This window comes from Lynx rufus, unplaced genomic scaffold (genome assembly GCF_022079265.1).
Source record: "Lynx rufus isolate CCGP_SWC_20201006 ecotype Redwood Valley unplaced genomic scaffold, mLynRuf1.p SCAF_1, whole genome shotgun sequence".
Taxonomy (NCBI): Eukaryota; Metazoa; Chordata; class Mammalia; order Carnivora; family Felidae; genus Lynx; species Lynx rufus.
Window position 1 is genome coordinate 71,617,273 of NW_025814823.1, and position 14,091 is coordinate 71,631,363.

At 36.3% G+C, this 14,091-nt stretch overlaps 1 protein-coding gene across 4 annotated transcripts in view; it reads left to right on the forward strand.

Annotated features, from left to right (window-relative positions):
• Positions 1 to 14,091, forward strand: part of PCCA (propionyl-CoA carboxylase subunit alpha) — a 414,072-nt gene that overhangs the window by 146,039 nt on the left and 253,942 nt on the right. For all 4 annotated transcript variants that reach the window (XM_047081502.1, XM_047081516.1, XM_047081510.1 and 1 more), the window contains 2 exons: positions 9,281 to 9,359; positions 13,877 to 13,979. In XM_047081502.1, coding sequence (XP_046937458.1) covers positions 9,281 to 9,359; positions 13,877 to 13,979 — 182 coding nt within the window. The remainder of the gene's footprint in view (positions 1 to 9,280; positions 9,360 to 13,876; positions 13,980 to 14,091) is intronic.

Sequence of the window (14,091 nt, forward strand, 5' to 3'; positions counted from 1 at the left end):
AGTTTACAGTAAGGTTCCCTGTTTGCATTGTGTAGTTCTATGTGTTTTGACAAATGCATAGTGACTCAATTCTACCATTATAGTTTCATACAAAATAGTTTCCCTTGTGCTTCATGTTTTCAATCCTCCTCTCCCTACCCCTGCAACCCTTGGGACACACTGCTTACTGCCTCTATGCTTTTGCCTTTTCCAGAGTGTCATATAGTTGGAATCATACAGTATGTAGCCTTTTCAGATGGGCTTTTTTTTCACTTAGCTGTATGTATGTAAAAGTTCCTCCATGTCTTTTTGTGGCTTGATAGCTCATTTCTTCTAATTATTGAATAATATTCTATTGTATGGATATACAACAGATTGTTTATCCATTCACATTTTGAAAGAGATCTTGGTTGTTTCCAGTTTTTGGCAATTGTGGACAAAGTTTTTGTATGCAGGTTTTTGTGTGGATATGAATTTTCAACTTAGTTGGGTATATACTCAGGACTCTGACTACTGGGTTGTAGGGTAAGATTATTTTACATGCCCACCAGCAGTGAATATGCATTCCTGTTGCTCTCTTGTTGCTTTACATCCTTGATAGCTTTTGATATTGTGCATGTTTTTGTTATTAGCCATTCTAATAGGAATATAGTAGTATCTCGTTTTAATTTGCATTTCCCTGAATGCAAAGATGTGAGCATCTTTTTCTATGTTTGCTATCTTTGCATTCTTCTTTATAGAGGTGTGTCTTCAAATCTTTTACTGATTTTTTTTTTCTTAAGAGAGAAAGAGAGAGTGCGAGCTGGGGAGAGGGACAGAGTGGGGGAGAGAGAGAATCTCAAGCAGGCTGCAGCATGCTCAGCACAGAGCCCAATGTGGGGCTTGATGCCATCACCCTGGGATCGTGACCTGAGCCGAAATCAAGAGTTGGACGCTCGACTGACTGAGCCACCCACGCACCTCTTTTGCTGATTTTACATTGAGTTTTCTTACTGTTGGGTTTTAAGAACTCTATTTTAGATACAAGTTCTTTATCAGATACATGTTGTGAACATATTTATCAATGTTTTTCTCTTATGGATTGTGCTTTGGATGTTGTATCTCATTGTAACTCATGTAACTCATTGTCGGGGTGCCAGGGTGGCCCAGTGGGTTAAGTGTCTGACTTTGGTTCAGGTCATGATCTTGTGGTTTGTGAGTTTGAGCCCCGTGTTGGGCTCTGTGCTGACAGCTCAGAGCCTGGGGCCTGCTTTGGATTCTGTCTCCCTCTCTCAGTGCCCCTCCCTGCTCGTGCTCTGTCTCTTTCTGTCTCTCAAAAATGAATAAACATTGAAAAAAAAATTTTTTATTTTAAAAACTCATTGTCAAACCCAGGGTCATCTAGAACATCTAGATCATTCATCTTCCAGAACTTTGGTTGTTTTTATATTCAGGTCTAAGATCCACTTTGAGTTACCTTTTAAGGATTGTGTCTAGATTAGTTTTTTGTGTGTGTATGGATGTCCAGTTCTAGCACTATTTGTTGAAGCGACTTTCCTTTGTTGACTTGCTATTGCTTTTGCTTCTTGGCCAGAGATCAGTTGACTCTGTTCATGTGTGTCTATTTTTGGTCTCTTTATTCTATTCCATTGATTAATTTGTTTGTTCTTTTACCAATACCATGCTGACTATAGCTTTATAATAAGTCTTGAAGATGGGTGGTGCCAATCTTTGTCTTTTAAATAACTTAAAAAAATTATTTTCAAGAGTACAAGCAGGGGATGGGGGGGGAGGGAGGGAGGGAGGGAGACAGAGAGAGAGAGAGAGAGAGAGAGAGAGAGAGAGAATGAATCTCAAGTAGGCTCCACAGTCTGTGCAGAGCCTGATGCAGAGTTCAACCCCATGATGCTGGGATCATGAAATGGGCTGAAATCAAGAGTTGGATGCTCAACCAACTGGGCCACCTGGTTGGCCCTATATCAATATTTTGAAATTGTTATTTTCCTTTACTATTAGTGATTCTGGGCCTTTTGTTTTCTGTATAAATATTAAAATCAGTTTGTTGATATCCACAAAATAACTTGCTGGGATTTTGATTGGGATTTATTGCATCTGTAGATCAGGTTGAGGAGAATTGGTATCTTAACAATATTGTCTTCCTATTCATACACATGAATATTTCTCCATTTATTTAAATCTTCCTTAATTTTATTTGAACTTTGTAGCTTTCCTCATATAGGTACCATACATTTTTTGTTAGATTTATGCCTAATTTTTTTTGGGGGGGGGTGCTATTGTAAATAGTACTGTGTTTTAAATTTCAAATTCCAAGTTTTCATTAGTGGTACATAGGAGTGTAATCAACTTTTTACATTGACCTTGTATCCTGCAACCTTGTTACAATTCATTTATTAGTTCTAGACATTTTTTGGTTGTTGTGTTGACTCTTCGAGATTTTCTTTATAGACATCCTATTACCTGCTAATGAGTTTTATTTCTTCCCAATGTGTTTACCTTTTTCTTGTCTTATTGCATAAAATAGAACTTGTATAGAATGTTGAATAGGAGTGCTAAGAGGGGACATCCTTACCTTGTTCATGAACTTAAGGGGAAAGCATCTAGGTTCTCATCACTAACTTTAAGGTTAGATGTAGGTTTTTATAGATGTTCTTTATGAAGTTTAAGAACTTCAATTTGTAGCTTGCTGAGCTCAGTGGGTGCTAGATTCTGTCAAATACTTTTTGCATCTGCTCCTATAGTCCTGTCATATTTTTTCTTCTTTAGCCTGTTGATGTGATGGATTACATTAATTGATGTTTCGAGTGTTGGAATAACCTTGCTTACTAGGAATAAATCCCATGTGGTCATGGTATAATTCTTTTTTATACATTGTTGGATCTTTTCCTTTTAGTTGTTTTATTTTAATTAAAAAAATTAATGTTTATTTATTTTTGAGAGAGAGAGGGAGAGAGACAGAGTGCAAATGGGGAGGGACAGAGAGAGAGGGAGACACAGAATCTGAAGCAGGCTCCAGGCTCTGAGCTATTAGCACAGACCCTGACATGGGGCTTGAGTCCACAGACTGTGAGATCATGACCTGAGCTGAAGTCAGACACTCAACTGACTGAGCCACCCAAGAGCCCCATTTTAACTTTTTGTTTTAAAGTTTAGAGAGACAGAGAGAGAGAGAGAGAGAGAGACAGACACAGTGTGAGTGGGGGAGGGGCAGAGAGAGAGGGAGACAGAGAATCCCAAGCAGGTTCCACACTGTCAACTCGGAGCCTGACTTAGGACTTGAACTCATGAAACTGTGAGTGCATGACCTGAGCTGAAACCAAGAGTCTGACGCTCAACTAACTGAGCCACCTAGGTGCTCCCCAAATTTTAATTTTTAATAATCTTTAAAAATTTCTCCCAACATGATTCTGTTTTCTTTTTAGAAAAAAAATTAATTGGAGTGTAGTTGATGACTTTTTCTTTAAATCCTTTTCCATACTTACAATGTTTCTAATAGCTATAATTTGCAATAGCTGTTGTATGTTTTTCAGTTTGGGGCTTCTTTTCTTTTGACTGTTTTCCTCATGAGGTGATTGCATTTTCTCTCTCTCTCTCTCTCTCTTTTTCTTTTGTTTTTTGTTTTTGTTTTTAAGTACTCTCTACACCCAGCACGGGGCTCAAACTCACAACCCCAAGATCAAGACAAGAGTCCCATGCTGTATGGGGCTGGGATAGTCAGGCATCCCTCTTCACGTGTCTCTTAAGTTTTGATTGGATTGTAAACATTGTGAATGTTATATTTTGTGTTTGGATTTTATCTTAGTGTAAAAGCAGTTAAAATTTATTTTGTTTGATAGGTCAGTTAATTGATGTTCATATTAATACCTTTTAGGTGCCTTTTTTTTTAAAAGCTTCCTTAACTCAAGCATAGCTTTACCTGGTACTGTGATTCAACAAGTTTATGTTAAGCCATCTTGTACCTTCCACTCTTCCTTTCCTTGAGTTCATAATTTTAATTTCATTAAACATCTATGGTTTCTTGGTACAACATAAACTCTTAATGTTTTAGGCTGGGGAGAGAGGTGAGAAAAAAAAATAGAGAATTCCAGTGACCACTGTATAGTCTGAGGGGACCAACTATAGTAGCAGAGAGTTGTGTTAGGAGGCTACTACAGGCATCCTATAAAGAGGTAATGGTAGTTTGTATAAGTGTTGTGATCATGGAGATAAAGAATAGTGAAGAAACTGGATTTTTTAGTACTTTGTAACTGTTGCATACTATCCAACAGTTATAGTCCTAGACATATACCTCTTGCACAGGGTTCCAAGCTACAGATACAGAAATACTCATGGGAGCATTGTATGTATAGATCTGAATGTCTATTCACACTAGAATGAATAATGTGTGTTTATACAGTGAAATATAGTACTAAAAATAAAGGATTTGCAAGTACTGAAATTGTTAATTAATACATTTTATTTAGTAAGTACATTTTGCATTCTCTTCTCCAGGCCCTCTTTTAGTCATTGGAGAAACAACAGTGAGAAGAGGCAAAAATTGTCAGCATTTTTAAAAACTCATTTTGCTATAAGCAGTGTAAAAATTATATAAAGCAAGACTCATTAAAGTTTATTATTACTATTGGGTGGAATATTGTTTGAGTATAGGATATTCACAGTTTCCAAAGGTTGATCTACAGATCGTCTGCTAATTATAAACTGAAAATGGCATATTTTTCATGAGGAAATTTAATGGTCACCATCTTAATCAAGCAATCAAACTTCTTCATCAGGAAATGGACAATTAGACTTTTTTTTTCTTTCTTATGTGATATAATAATTAGGGTACAATTTCAGTTGTGTAGTATTAACAGATTTTTATTCTGAATCTAATAATGAGACAATCAGGTAGATTGAAATTGTAGGATATTGTATGCAACAGTAGTTTGGATTTTTCAAAATATCACTTTCATGTAGGATAGCCCCTCCCATAAATATACACACAAACTCCAAATCAAAAAGGTAATAAGTGAACTATTCAAGGAGAGAAAAGGAATCTAACCAATGCAATGCATAATACTTGATTTCTCTGTAATTATAATATACAGCTGTTAGCTGGAGATTTCCTTCCTGGTTGTCTGAGAAACTCCCCGCCCCCCCCCCCCATTCTTTTGTTCTCTCTTCTGAGGTTCCATTATGAGATTCTATTCTGTCCGTCTGGAGGACTGTCCTATTCTCTGAAATAGCTTTCATTTTCTTTTAATTCTGAACCCTACTTTTAGGAAATAAAGGCCTAATTATAAATGTTTTCCAACTGTTTTTAAAAGAACACCCCTCCCCCCCCAATCATATGTTCTCTTTGATGCTGGAGAGATTTCTGATTTACACTATCAAATTAGGAATAGGACACTTTCCAAGAAATATTTCACTTTTTACTTTTTTTTCCCCATTTTTCATCTCCATCAGTCATTATATTCTACGAAATCTTAATTCAAGAAACTGAAGGTGAAGAACCACATAAAATTCTTTATTTTATGACTATTGCATCACTGAGGTATCATTTGCCAGCTTTAAGTTACCAAGTTGTTACACCGAGTATAGGGGCAGATTTTGCTTGAAGGGGGAGGTTATGTATGTATTGTGTCTTATATGGGTCAACGTGGTGCTATCAGTTGTTCAAAAGAAAAAAAAAAGTTCCTTTAGACCTGTAATCCATAACAAAATGGGAAAAGTGCCTAAACTCCCAGAATCTTCCTTCATTTCCTTATCGTCCATATCCACACTATCAGCAAGTCAAGCTGACTCTATCTCTAAAACAAACTGCAAGCCTTTGTTTCTTCCAGCCATGGAAGCCACAGTTGGCTCACCCTTAGAACATTGCAGAAGCTTCTTAATCAGTCTCCCTGTGCCCACCTTTGTCCTCAGTCAGTTCATCCCTTGCGGAACAGCCAAAGTGATCTTCACAAACCCAACATTAGGTTGCTGCCCTCTCCTGTATTGTAGCCTTTCCAACTCGTTCTTTCTGTCACGAATGTTCCTCTCTCACTGGTTTTCAGAGGGCAGGCTCCAGCTCAGTCAAGTCTCAGTTTCAGTATGTTTTCTCAGAGAAGGCTTCAAGGAAAAGGAACCCTGATCACCCCCAGTCACATCCTTCTGTTGTCTTTATTGTACTCCCCGCCCCCTTATGTGTTGTGTGTATATTCATATTTATGCAAGAACTGCATCATAGTACTCAGAAGTGAGTACTCCAATGGATAATAAATTGGGGTAGAACATTAGTGGAAATTTTGGGTCTAGACCAGGTAAAGTGAGGGAGTGGTGACAGCCATCTACTTGACTATTTTGGATTTTTCTAGGAATTTTTACTTTTGGTTGAATCTTTTTACCTTTTCTTCCAGTTCCTGGTCCCCCATGACTTACCCCATTTAGAGTTTCAGAGACACAGTAAGAAAGTAGGGATGAGGGACTGGGTGCTTTGATACTATTTAACATCATCTGTGTGGAATATTGTTTCCCCTCCTCTTGAAATGGCTAGGTCTAGTTTCTGCATGGCATGGTGACAACATAAAAATATGTTCTGTCTGAAATTTAATGACTTATTTGGCATAGGAAGTGGAGTATAAAACCTTAGTTTTATATTATTTCCAATTATAGTTCAGAAATTAGATTGAGTTGGTGACTGTAATGTCACCACTAGCTTATGCCAGTTTCTTCTTCCCTCCCAATTGTGTTATATTTGACTTGTTAGTTTCATCAGAGAATCTTGTCTTCCTGGGTTATATGTATTGACAGGTCTCATGCTACATTGCCTCCTTTTGGGGGGACCGTATGTAATTGCCTTATGTATTACCTTGTTGCCTAACAATGACTCATCTTTTCTGAGCATATAATAATTTCTTGTTGACAAGTTACTTCTTCTGTTTTGTTTCCCCATCTAGTTCCTTCTGACCAAGGACACTTTCCCAGTCTTATTTTGAACTAGGGTCCATAGTAAATAAGATGAGATTAATACTGAAATCAGAATAACTGCAAATTTCCTAATCCTCAGAGGGAACTGAAAACAGAGATACGGGATATAGATAGATTACCTCTTGTGGTTTCCTGTTTCCTGTTTGTATGGATAAATAGTTTTGGATGGTGAAGTGATAACATGTTTTTTGGGGTATGGATCCATTTGTTTAAATTAAAAAAAATTTTTTTTAATCTTTATTTTTGAGAGAGAGGGAGGGAGGGAGGGACAGAGAGAGAGGGAGACACAGAATTTGAATCAGGCTCCAGGCTCTGAGCTATCAGTGCAGAGCCTGACACGGGCCTCGAACTCACAGACTGCAAGATCATGACCTGAGGTGAAGTCCCTTAACTGACGGAGCCACCGAGGCACCCCACCATTTGTTTAAATTTTTGATTTAAATTTTATTTAAATTTTAATGATTTCTTAAGCATGCCAATTTCTTTTTTTTTTTTTTTCAACGTTTTTTATTTATTTTTGGGACAGAGAGAGACAGAGCATGAACGGGGGAGGGGCAGAGAGAGAGGGAGACACAGAATCGGAAACAGGCTCCAGGCTCTGAGCCATCAGCCCAGAGCCTGACGCGGGGCTCGAACTCACGGACCGCGAGATCGTGACCTGGCTGAAGTCGGACGCTTAACCGACTGCGCCACCCAGGCGCCCCTAAGCATGCCAATTTCTAATTTTTAGGTATTATTTCTTCACTACTCCAAAACAGGCTGATTCCTCATGAATGATTTCAATCTGATTCCTTTATGGGACATTCCTGTGAGGCCACAGCATGGAAAGAGACGAATACTCCTTTTTTTTCACTCTTGTGCAGGGTCTGTGGCATGCAAAAGTGTGAAGCATATTTTTCCCCTAATTTATGTTTCGGTTCTCTTTTTCTTCTGCCATCCTGCGGATACTCTACAGCTGGATTATTTTAGTCATTCCTTAAGCCAATCCCATGCTTCCCTGCCTGTTTTGTTCCTGCTATTCCTGCCTAAAGTGTTCAAATCCTGCTCATCCTTCACAGCCTCACGTAAATATTTGGTCCTTGCTGTAAGATGATTTCCTTAATCGCTTTCCTCTTACCTTGTTGTACTTTTCTGAATTCCCAACGATAGAATTATTTGGGTACTTTCCCTCTCTCTTCCTAGATTCTGACACTCCAGTGTAAAAACAGTATTGTTAATCTTTTTTCTCACTGCACTTAGCATTGCTTTTAAAATATTGTCCCACATAAATATAACCAACATGAGAATTTTAAAAATTGAATTAATTATGAAACACGTAGAAAGCAAGTACCATTTTAACTAAGTTGAAGTTAAGAGCTATGTTTTGTGGCTTAGGGGCTAAAGGTCTATGACATTTGGCCCTCTCTTCCTTTTCCTCTAAGATCCTATAGCTAGAGTATAGTGCTGTTAGAGCATCACAGGCCAGGAAGAGTCTTCCTGGTGCTCACTGTTTTCTTTCTTCAGAAAAGATCATAAACAAGTGGTCTCAGACATAAGTGTATCTACCTTGTTTTCAGGAAACCTCTAAGCAAGGAGACTTTTATAACTTTTCTTGGTAACTCAAGCTGTCACAAACCTTAGAATAATCTAAATACTAAAACAACAATCTTATGTCATTTTCTCTTATCAAACGTTAGCTGGAGATGTCATTTGTTTGGGTCTTAGTTTGTGTTTTCATCACACTTGCTAGCATATGCATTCCTTGTTGAATCAGTGGGATAGTGCAGTAGCCTCTCCATTGATAACAGCGAGTCCTGGACCTTCTGCTTCCACCCATGATAGAATAATGTGACTTGATTTCTCCCCAAATCATTGTGTCAGTTTTTGCTGATAAAAGCTGCAGGGGTTCCCTGTGAATTTTCAGATGAAAATACCTCAAATACATGTAAATCATTACTTTTGAAAAAGGGAGTTTAATTTGTGATGCATGCAAACAGTACTTTGGAGGTTGTGTGTGTGTGTAAATGTCATAAAAGTTGCTTCTTGTGTCTTTGGTTAGTTAATATAATATGTGCTTCTATTTTTGGAATCCTCTGTCAAATAACTTATTTATGTTTTCTTAGCTTTTTATTTCATTACTGGTAAAAATATTATATTTATTGATACAAATAGTCTTTTTCTTTCGAAATGATCACCTCTCATTTTTAAAATATATATGAGATCATTACACTGGTGTTATTTTCCTGACTCTAAAGAAAGGAACTTTTAAATAAATTAGTTATTGTCTTCTGTGTTATTGAACATGTGGTCAGTTGTCATGTTCATGCATCCAGATGATCAAAGTCTGAACTTCTGTTTAATTCTTCCCTGCTGTTAGGCTACCCTGTCATGATCAAGGCCTCAGCAGGTGGTGGTGGGAAAGGCATGCGAATCGCCTGGGATGATGAAGAGACCAGGTGAGGTGCTGTCCAAAATCTACTTTTGATGAAAATTGCAGTTACTGGAGTTTTATTAAACTGACAAGTAAACAGATACCAAAAGTGTAATGGAATAATTACAATAACCAGATAATTTTTACTCTTTTAGATGGGAAAAAATGGAGATTATGCAGAAAACTTTCTTGTTTATATGTTGATGATGATTGTTCTGTTAGAGAAAGGTTTTTACTTTTTTATGCATTAACAAAGGAGGATTGTCTTTTTGTTTTTATATTATATTTTAAAAATTATAGTCATGATTCTGTTTTTTAGGCAAAAGCTACTAACATTTGATGTATATTCTGAGTGTGGTCAGAAGATTTGAAGCAAATATATTTAAAGGCAGTTAAGATTTCATTCGTGCATTAGTCAGTGTGTACTTTCTATAGCTTGTCTATAAAAATGGTGAACTACTTCAATAATTCTATACTGTGGAATATATTTCTTCTGAATTTGAAACTACTAAATGTCCTTTATATACAGTGCACTCTGTTGTAAATTTAGACCAGTTTCTTATTAGTAGTTTCAGAAATCAAAAGTAACTTTTAAAACCAAATTTTAAAAATCCAATGCATTGATGACATCATGGTGATTAAAAAATAACTTTTTGGGAAAACTGCATAGTACAAACAGGTTTTAGGCGCTTCTATGTAGGTTTGTGTTTTTATGGATTTTCGGATATGGCAGAAGAGATTTATGTCATTTTTTTTGGAGGGTTGGAGGGGATAAACAATGACTTAATTATTGTCTTATGTTGCTTTTTGGTGCCCTTTTTCTACCCAGAAGTAATGTGGTCTTCCAGATCGTTCTGCTTTCTTCAGTTCCTTTGCTTTTCCTTTCCTCCCCACTCCCCCATATCTCTCAAAAACAGAAGTCTGGAGCAGTTGTCGTGAAAGTTGTTCACTACCCTAATTCAGAAATTAGGTTCTAAAGTGTACAAGCAAGGTAAAAATTTTCTCAAGGCAATATATTATTACCCTTTAAAATCTTTTGGGAAAACACCAGGTTGCAGACTTGCACAGATGATTTTACCTCTAAAGGAAAATTATCTCAGAACACCATTGTTTCTTTGGTTGAGCATCAGAGAAAGTAATTAGTTGTGTTGTGGCGTTATAAGAGATAACATATACTGCTCTTTAAACCCCAGTCTTGGGGCGCCTGGGTGGCAGTTGGTTAAGCATCTGACTTTGGCTCAGATCATGATCTCGAGATTTATGGGTTCGGGCCCCGTGTCGGGCTCTGTGCTGACAGCTCAGAGCCTGACTGTAAGAATAAACTCATTGCATGGAGTGACAATATTGGTTGAGGATCTGTGTGATAGGCACTGTTTTAGTAGTGTTCCAGGAATACAGACAAAATAATCCTTTCCTCTATGCAGTTTATATACTAGATCTGGAGTTCTTAACCTTTGAGTTCCCAGCCCCAGGAAATTGAGGAGAGGTTTATGCATCTGAATGAGGGAAAAAAAGGACCTATTTCTTCACTAGCTTCTAGTTGGGATTTAGTGTTTCCTCCAATATAGGCAACCGACTTACAATAGTGGTAATATCTATGAAACTTTGTACCACTTTGGAAGTCACATGTTATCACATTACAGTTGTTGAAGATATCTCTGAGTAACAGTGATTATTATTAGATTTGTTGTTGGAGCTTATTATTATAAAGAACCCCATACATTGTATCCCAAATTTGTTCTTAAAAATATTTTGATGCCTGTAGTTCAGTATAATTTGTTTCGTGTGCAGTCCTATGCATTTTCTTTCTTGCACTTTTGGCCTTGTTTTCACAAGAAGTTCATGTATTGCATGATTATGCAAAAGAGGTATATAGCATAAATCCAGACAGTAGGAGACACCACTGTGGCCATCTTTGGAAAAGACAATCTGCTGCAGCCTCTTGGTAGGAAAGAATGATGTAATAAAGATATAAAACACTCAACGGTTCTGTAAGAGATGTGTATTTTATAAACTAACTTTTTTCTCACTGTTTTGCCCTCTTGTATGGCACTTACATAGCAATTTCACTGAAAGCTTTAGCACTTGCTTTTCATTATTCTTCTTGGGATCTCAGATTGCTTATCCATCATTTCTCCAGGGCTTCCTGGAGAACATATTAGTAGTAACATATTCTTTTATGGTGAAGACAACTCTTAAATTTCTAGGTATTGAGATTTGCTGTGCTATTAACCAATGGATTTTAATTTAGCATTCAGTATTTTCAGAAATCACTGTATCTATTCATATATTGGGCATCTTTTTGGGTAATAATTTAACCCATTAAATGACACATTGGTTCAAAATATGTTGATAAAATTAATAAAAATATGTGCACCCATACTTTTCTATCTAAAATATTGCTCTCACTTTGATAAATCATATCTGAAACTTTGTTGAGATTAATAAAAGTATGACACTATTTGGTTTGATAATACATGCTCTTTATTTTAAAAAGTTCCTCTGTATCCCCTGTTACTTTGGAAGAATCTGAACTACAGAAAAATTGAGAGAACAGTCCAGAAAATATCCATGGGGTTTTCTTCTGTAGTCACCAGTTGTTAATAGGCCACACTGCATCTACTCCTTGCCTTCTCCCTTCTTAAGGCAGAAATATTTTTTGCATACTCGATAAAAATTTTAGCCTTCTTTGGAAGGAAAATCTGATAGCCATTAATTGCTTTATTATTTTATCCAGAGGAGTGTCTTCCTCTTGTAACATCTTTCCTACGTGGTTTTAGGGAAGTAGCATTTATGGCTTGTCTTAGAATCTTAGAACATCTGAAAGATTAAAAAAAAAATAGTGTTGTTATTGTATATTAAATTAGGGGGAGAATCATGAAGGCTGTTGAAAGTAGACTCAGATATTTTCATAATAACCTCTGGCTTTCTTTTCCCTATCCACGTTTCAATGAAATACGGCATGACTGGAAAATTGATCATGTCTGCATTGTGGAATACTCCCTGCTAGATTTCGAGGACTGTGAGGGCAGTTTCTGCTTTATTTTTGTACTCCTGTCACCTAAATATGCACCAGGCACATGGTTTCATGATTAGTAAAAATGTATTGAGTGAATGTGTAACTTAGGTATAACAAATGATGTTTTTAATGCAGTTTCCATGAGTTCCAAAATATCCCCGTGATGCTTTCAAATGTGACAATTTATTTGGGTGATTTTGATTTTCACCTTTAGTATTCTTGGTTTAAATGGAAAATGTAAGCTCTGAGTCGTTACAGCAAAGACAAACTGTAAAGTGCCTTGTTTTTCTTTCTGAATCCTCATGTCCCATCTAATAAAAAGTTGGTCATATGGTATTGAAAACAATAATTCATTGTGCTTTAGTTTCTTTGAGCTTTGCAGTCTCCTGAGATCTAAAAACTCCATTCCCCTAAATCAAAGAAGTAATAGAGGACTAAGAAAACCTGATACCTTTTCCCTCAGAACTCTGAGAAATAGGAATTGTTGCAATATGCTTTGGATTTATCTTCTAGTCATTGTTTACTTTCAATGTTGTATTTTTTTAAGCACAAAAACAAAAGTGGTATTTATTTCTAGTATTGCCAGATGGAGTGTTTGCAAATTAAAAGATTGGAATAATTTTAATACTGTATTTAAGTACAGATACTTAATTTGAAGATTAATAAGCTATTAATAATGTATAAAAAGAATTAAACTTTATATTCTGAATATATCAGTGAATGGAAAATAATATACTCATTTAGTTTTAGGTAAGCAAGTGTGAGTTTTTAATAGACCGAATGAGCCCAAGTGTATGAATTTAGTGAGCATATTTTAATTCTAATGATTTAAATGATTACAGTTTGGGAATAAAACATGTAAAGTGATAATCCTATCCATACTTTCTATTTTCAAAAATTGTACTTTCCTAAGTATTAATTTTGAACAAGTCCAGAAATGACTAAGCTGTCATGACCTGTATGGGTGTGTAGAGGGCAATTATATTTAAGTAAAGGTGTGCATTTAAACTATCATGAAATGTTCTTGACGATCCTCCTGTTCTGGGTTCATTTTCACAGAGTACTTTGCTGTAGTTTTGCCCCAGTTGTGCCGTTGGTCAGTTTGACCCTTTGCATTTTTGTGTGCGTATTCTGACTCTTGAATCAAATGGACATGCATTTTTGTATTTTTTAGTAATAGAATTAAGGTACATTGGGTTGAGGAAATGGAATTTTATGTGATTTGTGTGGTTTATTAAAAATACCTGACTTTTCACAGTGAACTAGGTATTGGTATTCCTATTTCATTATAAAATCTAGGATCAGGGAAATTAAATCACTGACCGCACGTCACAGAGCTGGTGAGTGTAAGACTTGCAGGTCACTGCAAGTCAATTTAGATACTTGTGCATTAAGTGAATTTTTCTTTGCTTTGTTCATAAGTAAGCCACGATAAATATTTAATTGCTTTGTTTTCTTTTAGATTGAGGGCTGTGTTTGTTTTGTTAGTTTGACTGTTCTTCCTTTTTAAAAATTTTTTCCAGGGATGGTTTTCGATTTTCATCTCAAGAAGCTGCTTCTAGTTTTGGTGATGATAGACTACTAATAGAAAAATTTATTGATAACCCTCGTCATATAGAAATCCAGGTTGGTACATTTTAAGATGTTTTCTAATTATTATGACTTCAAAATAACATCATTTATTCCTATTGGAAACACATCCTTTCTTCCATTTAGAATGATTGTGAATCGTTCTGGT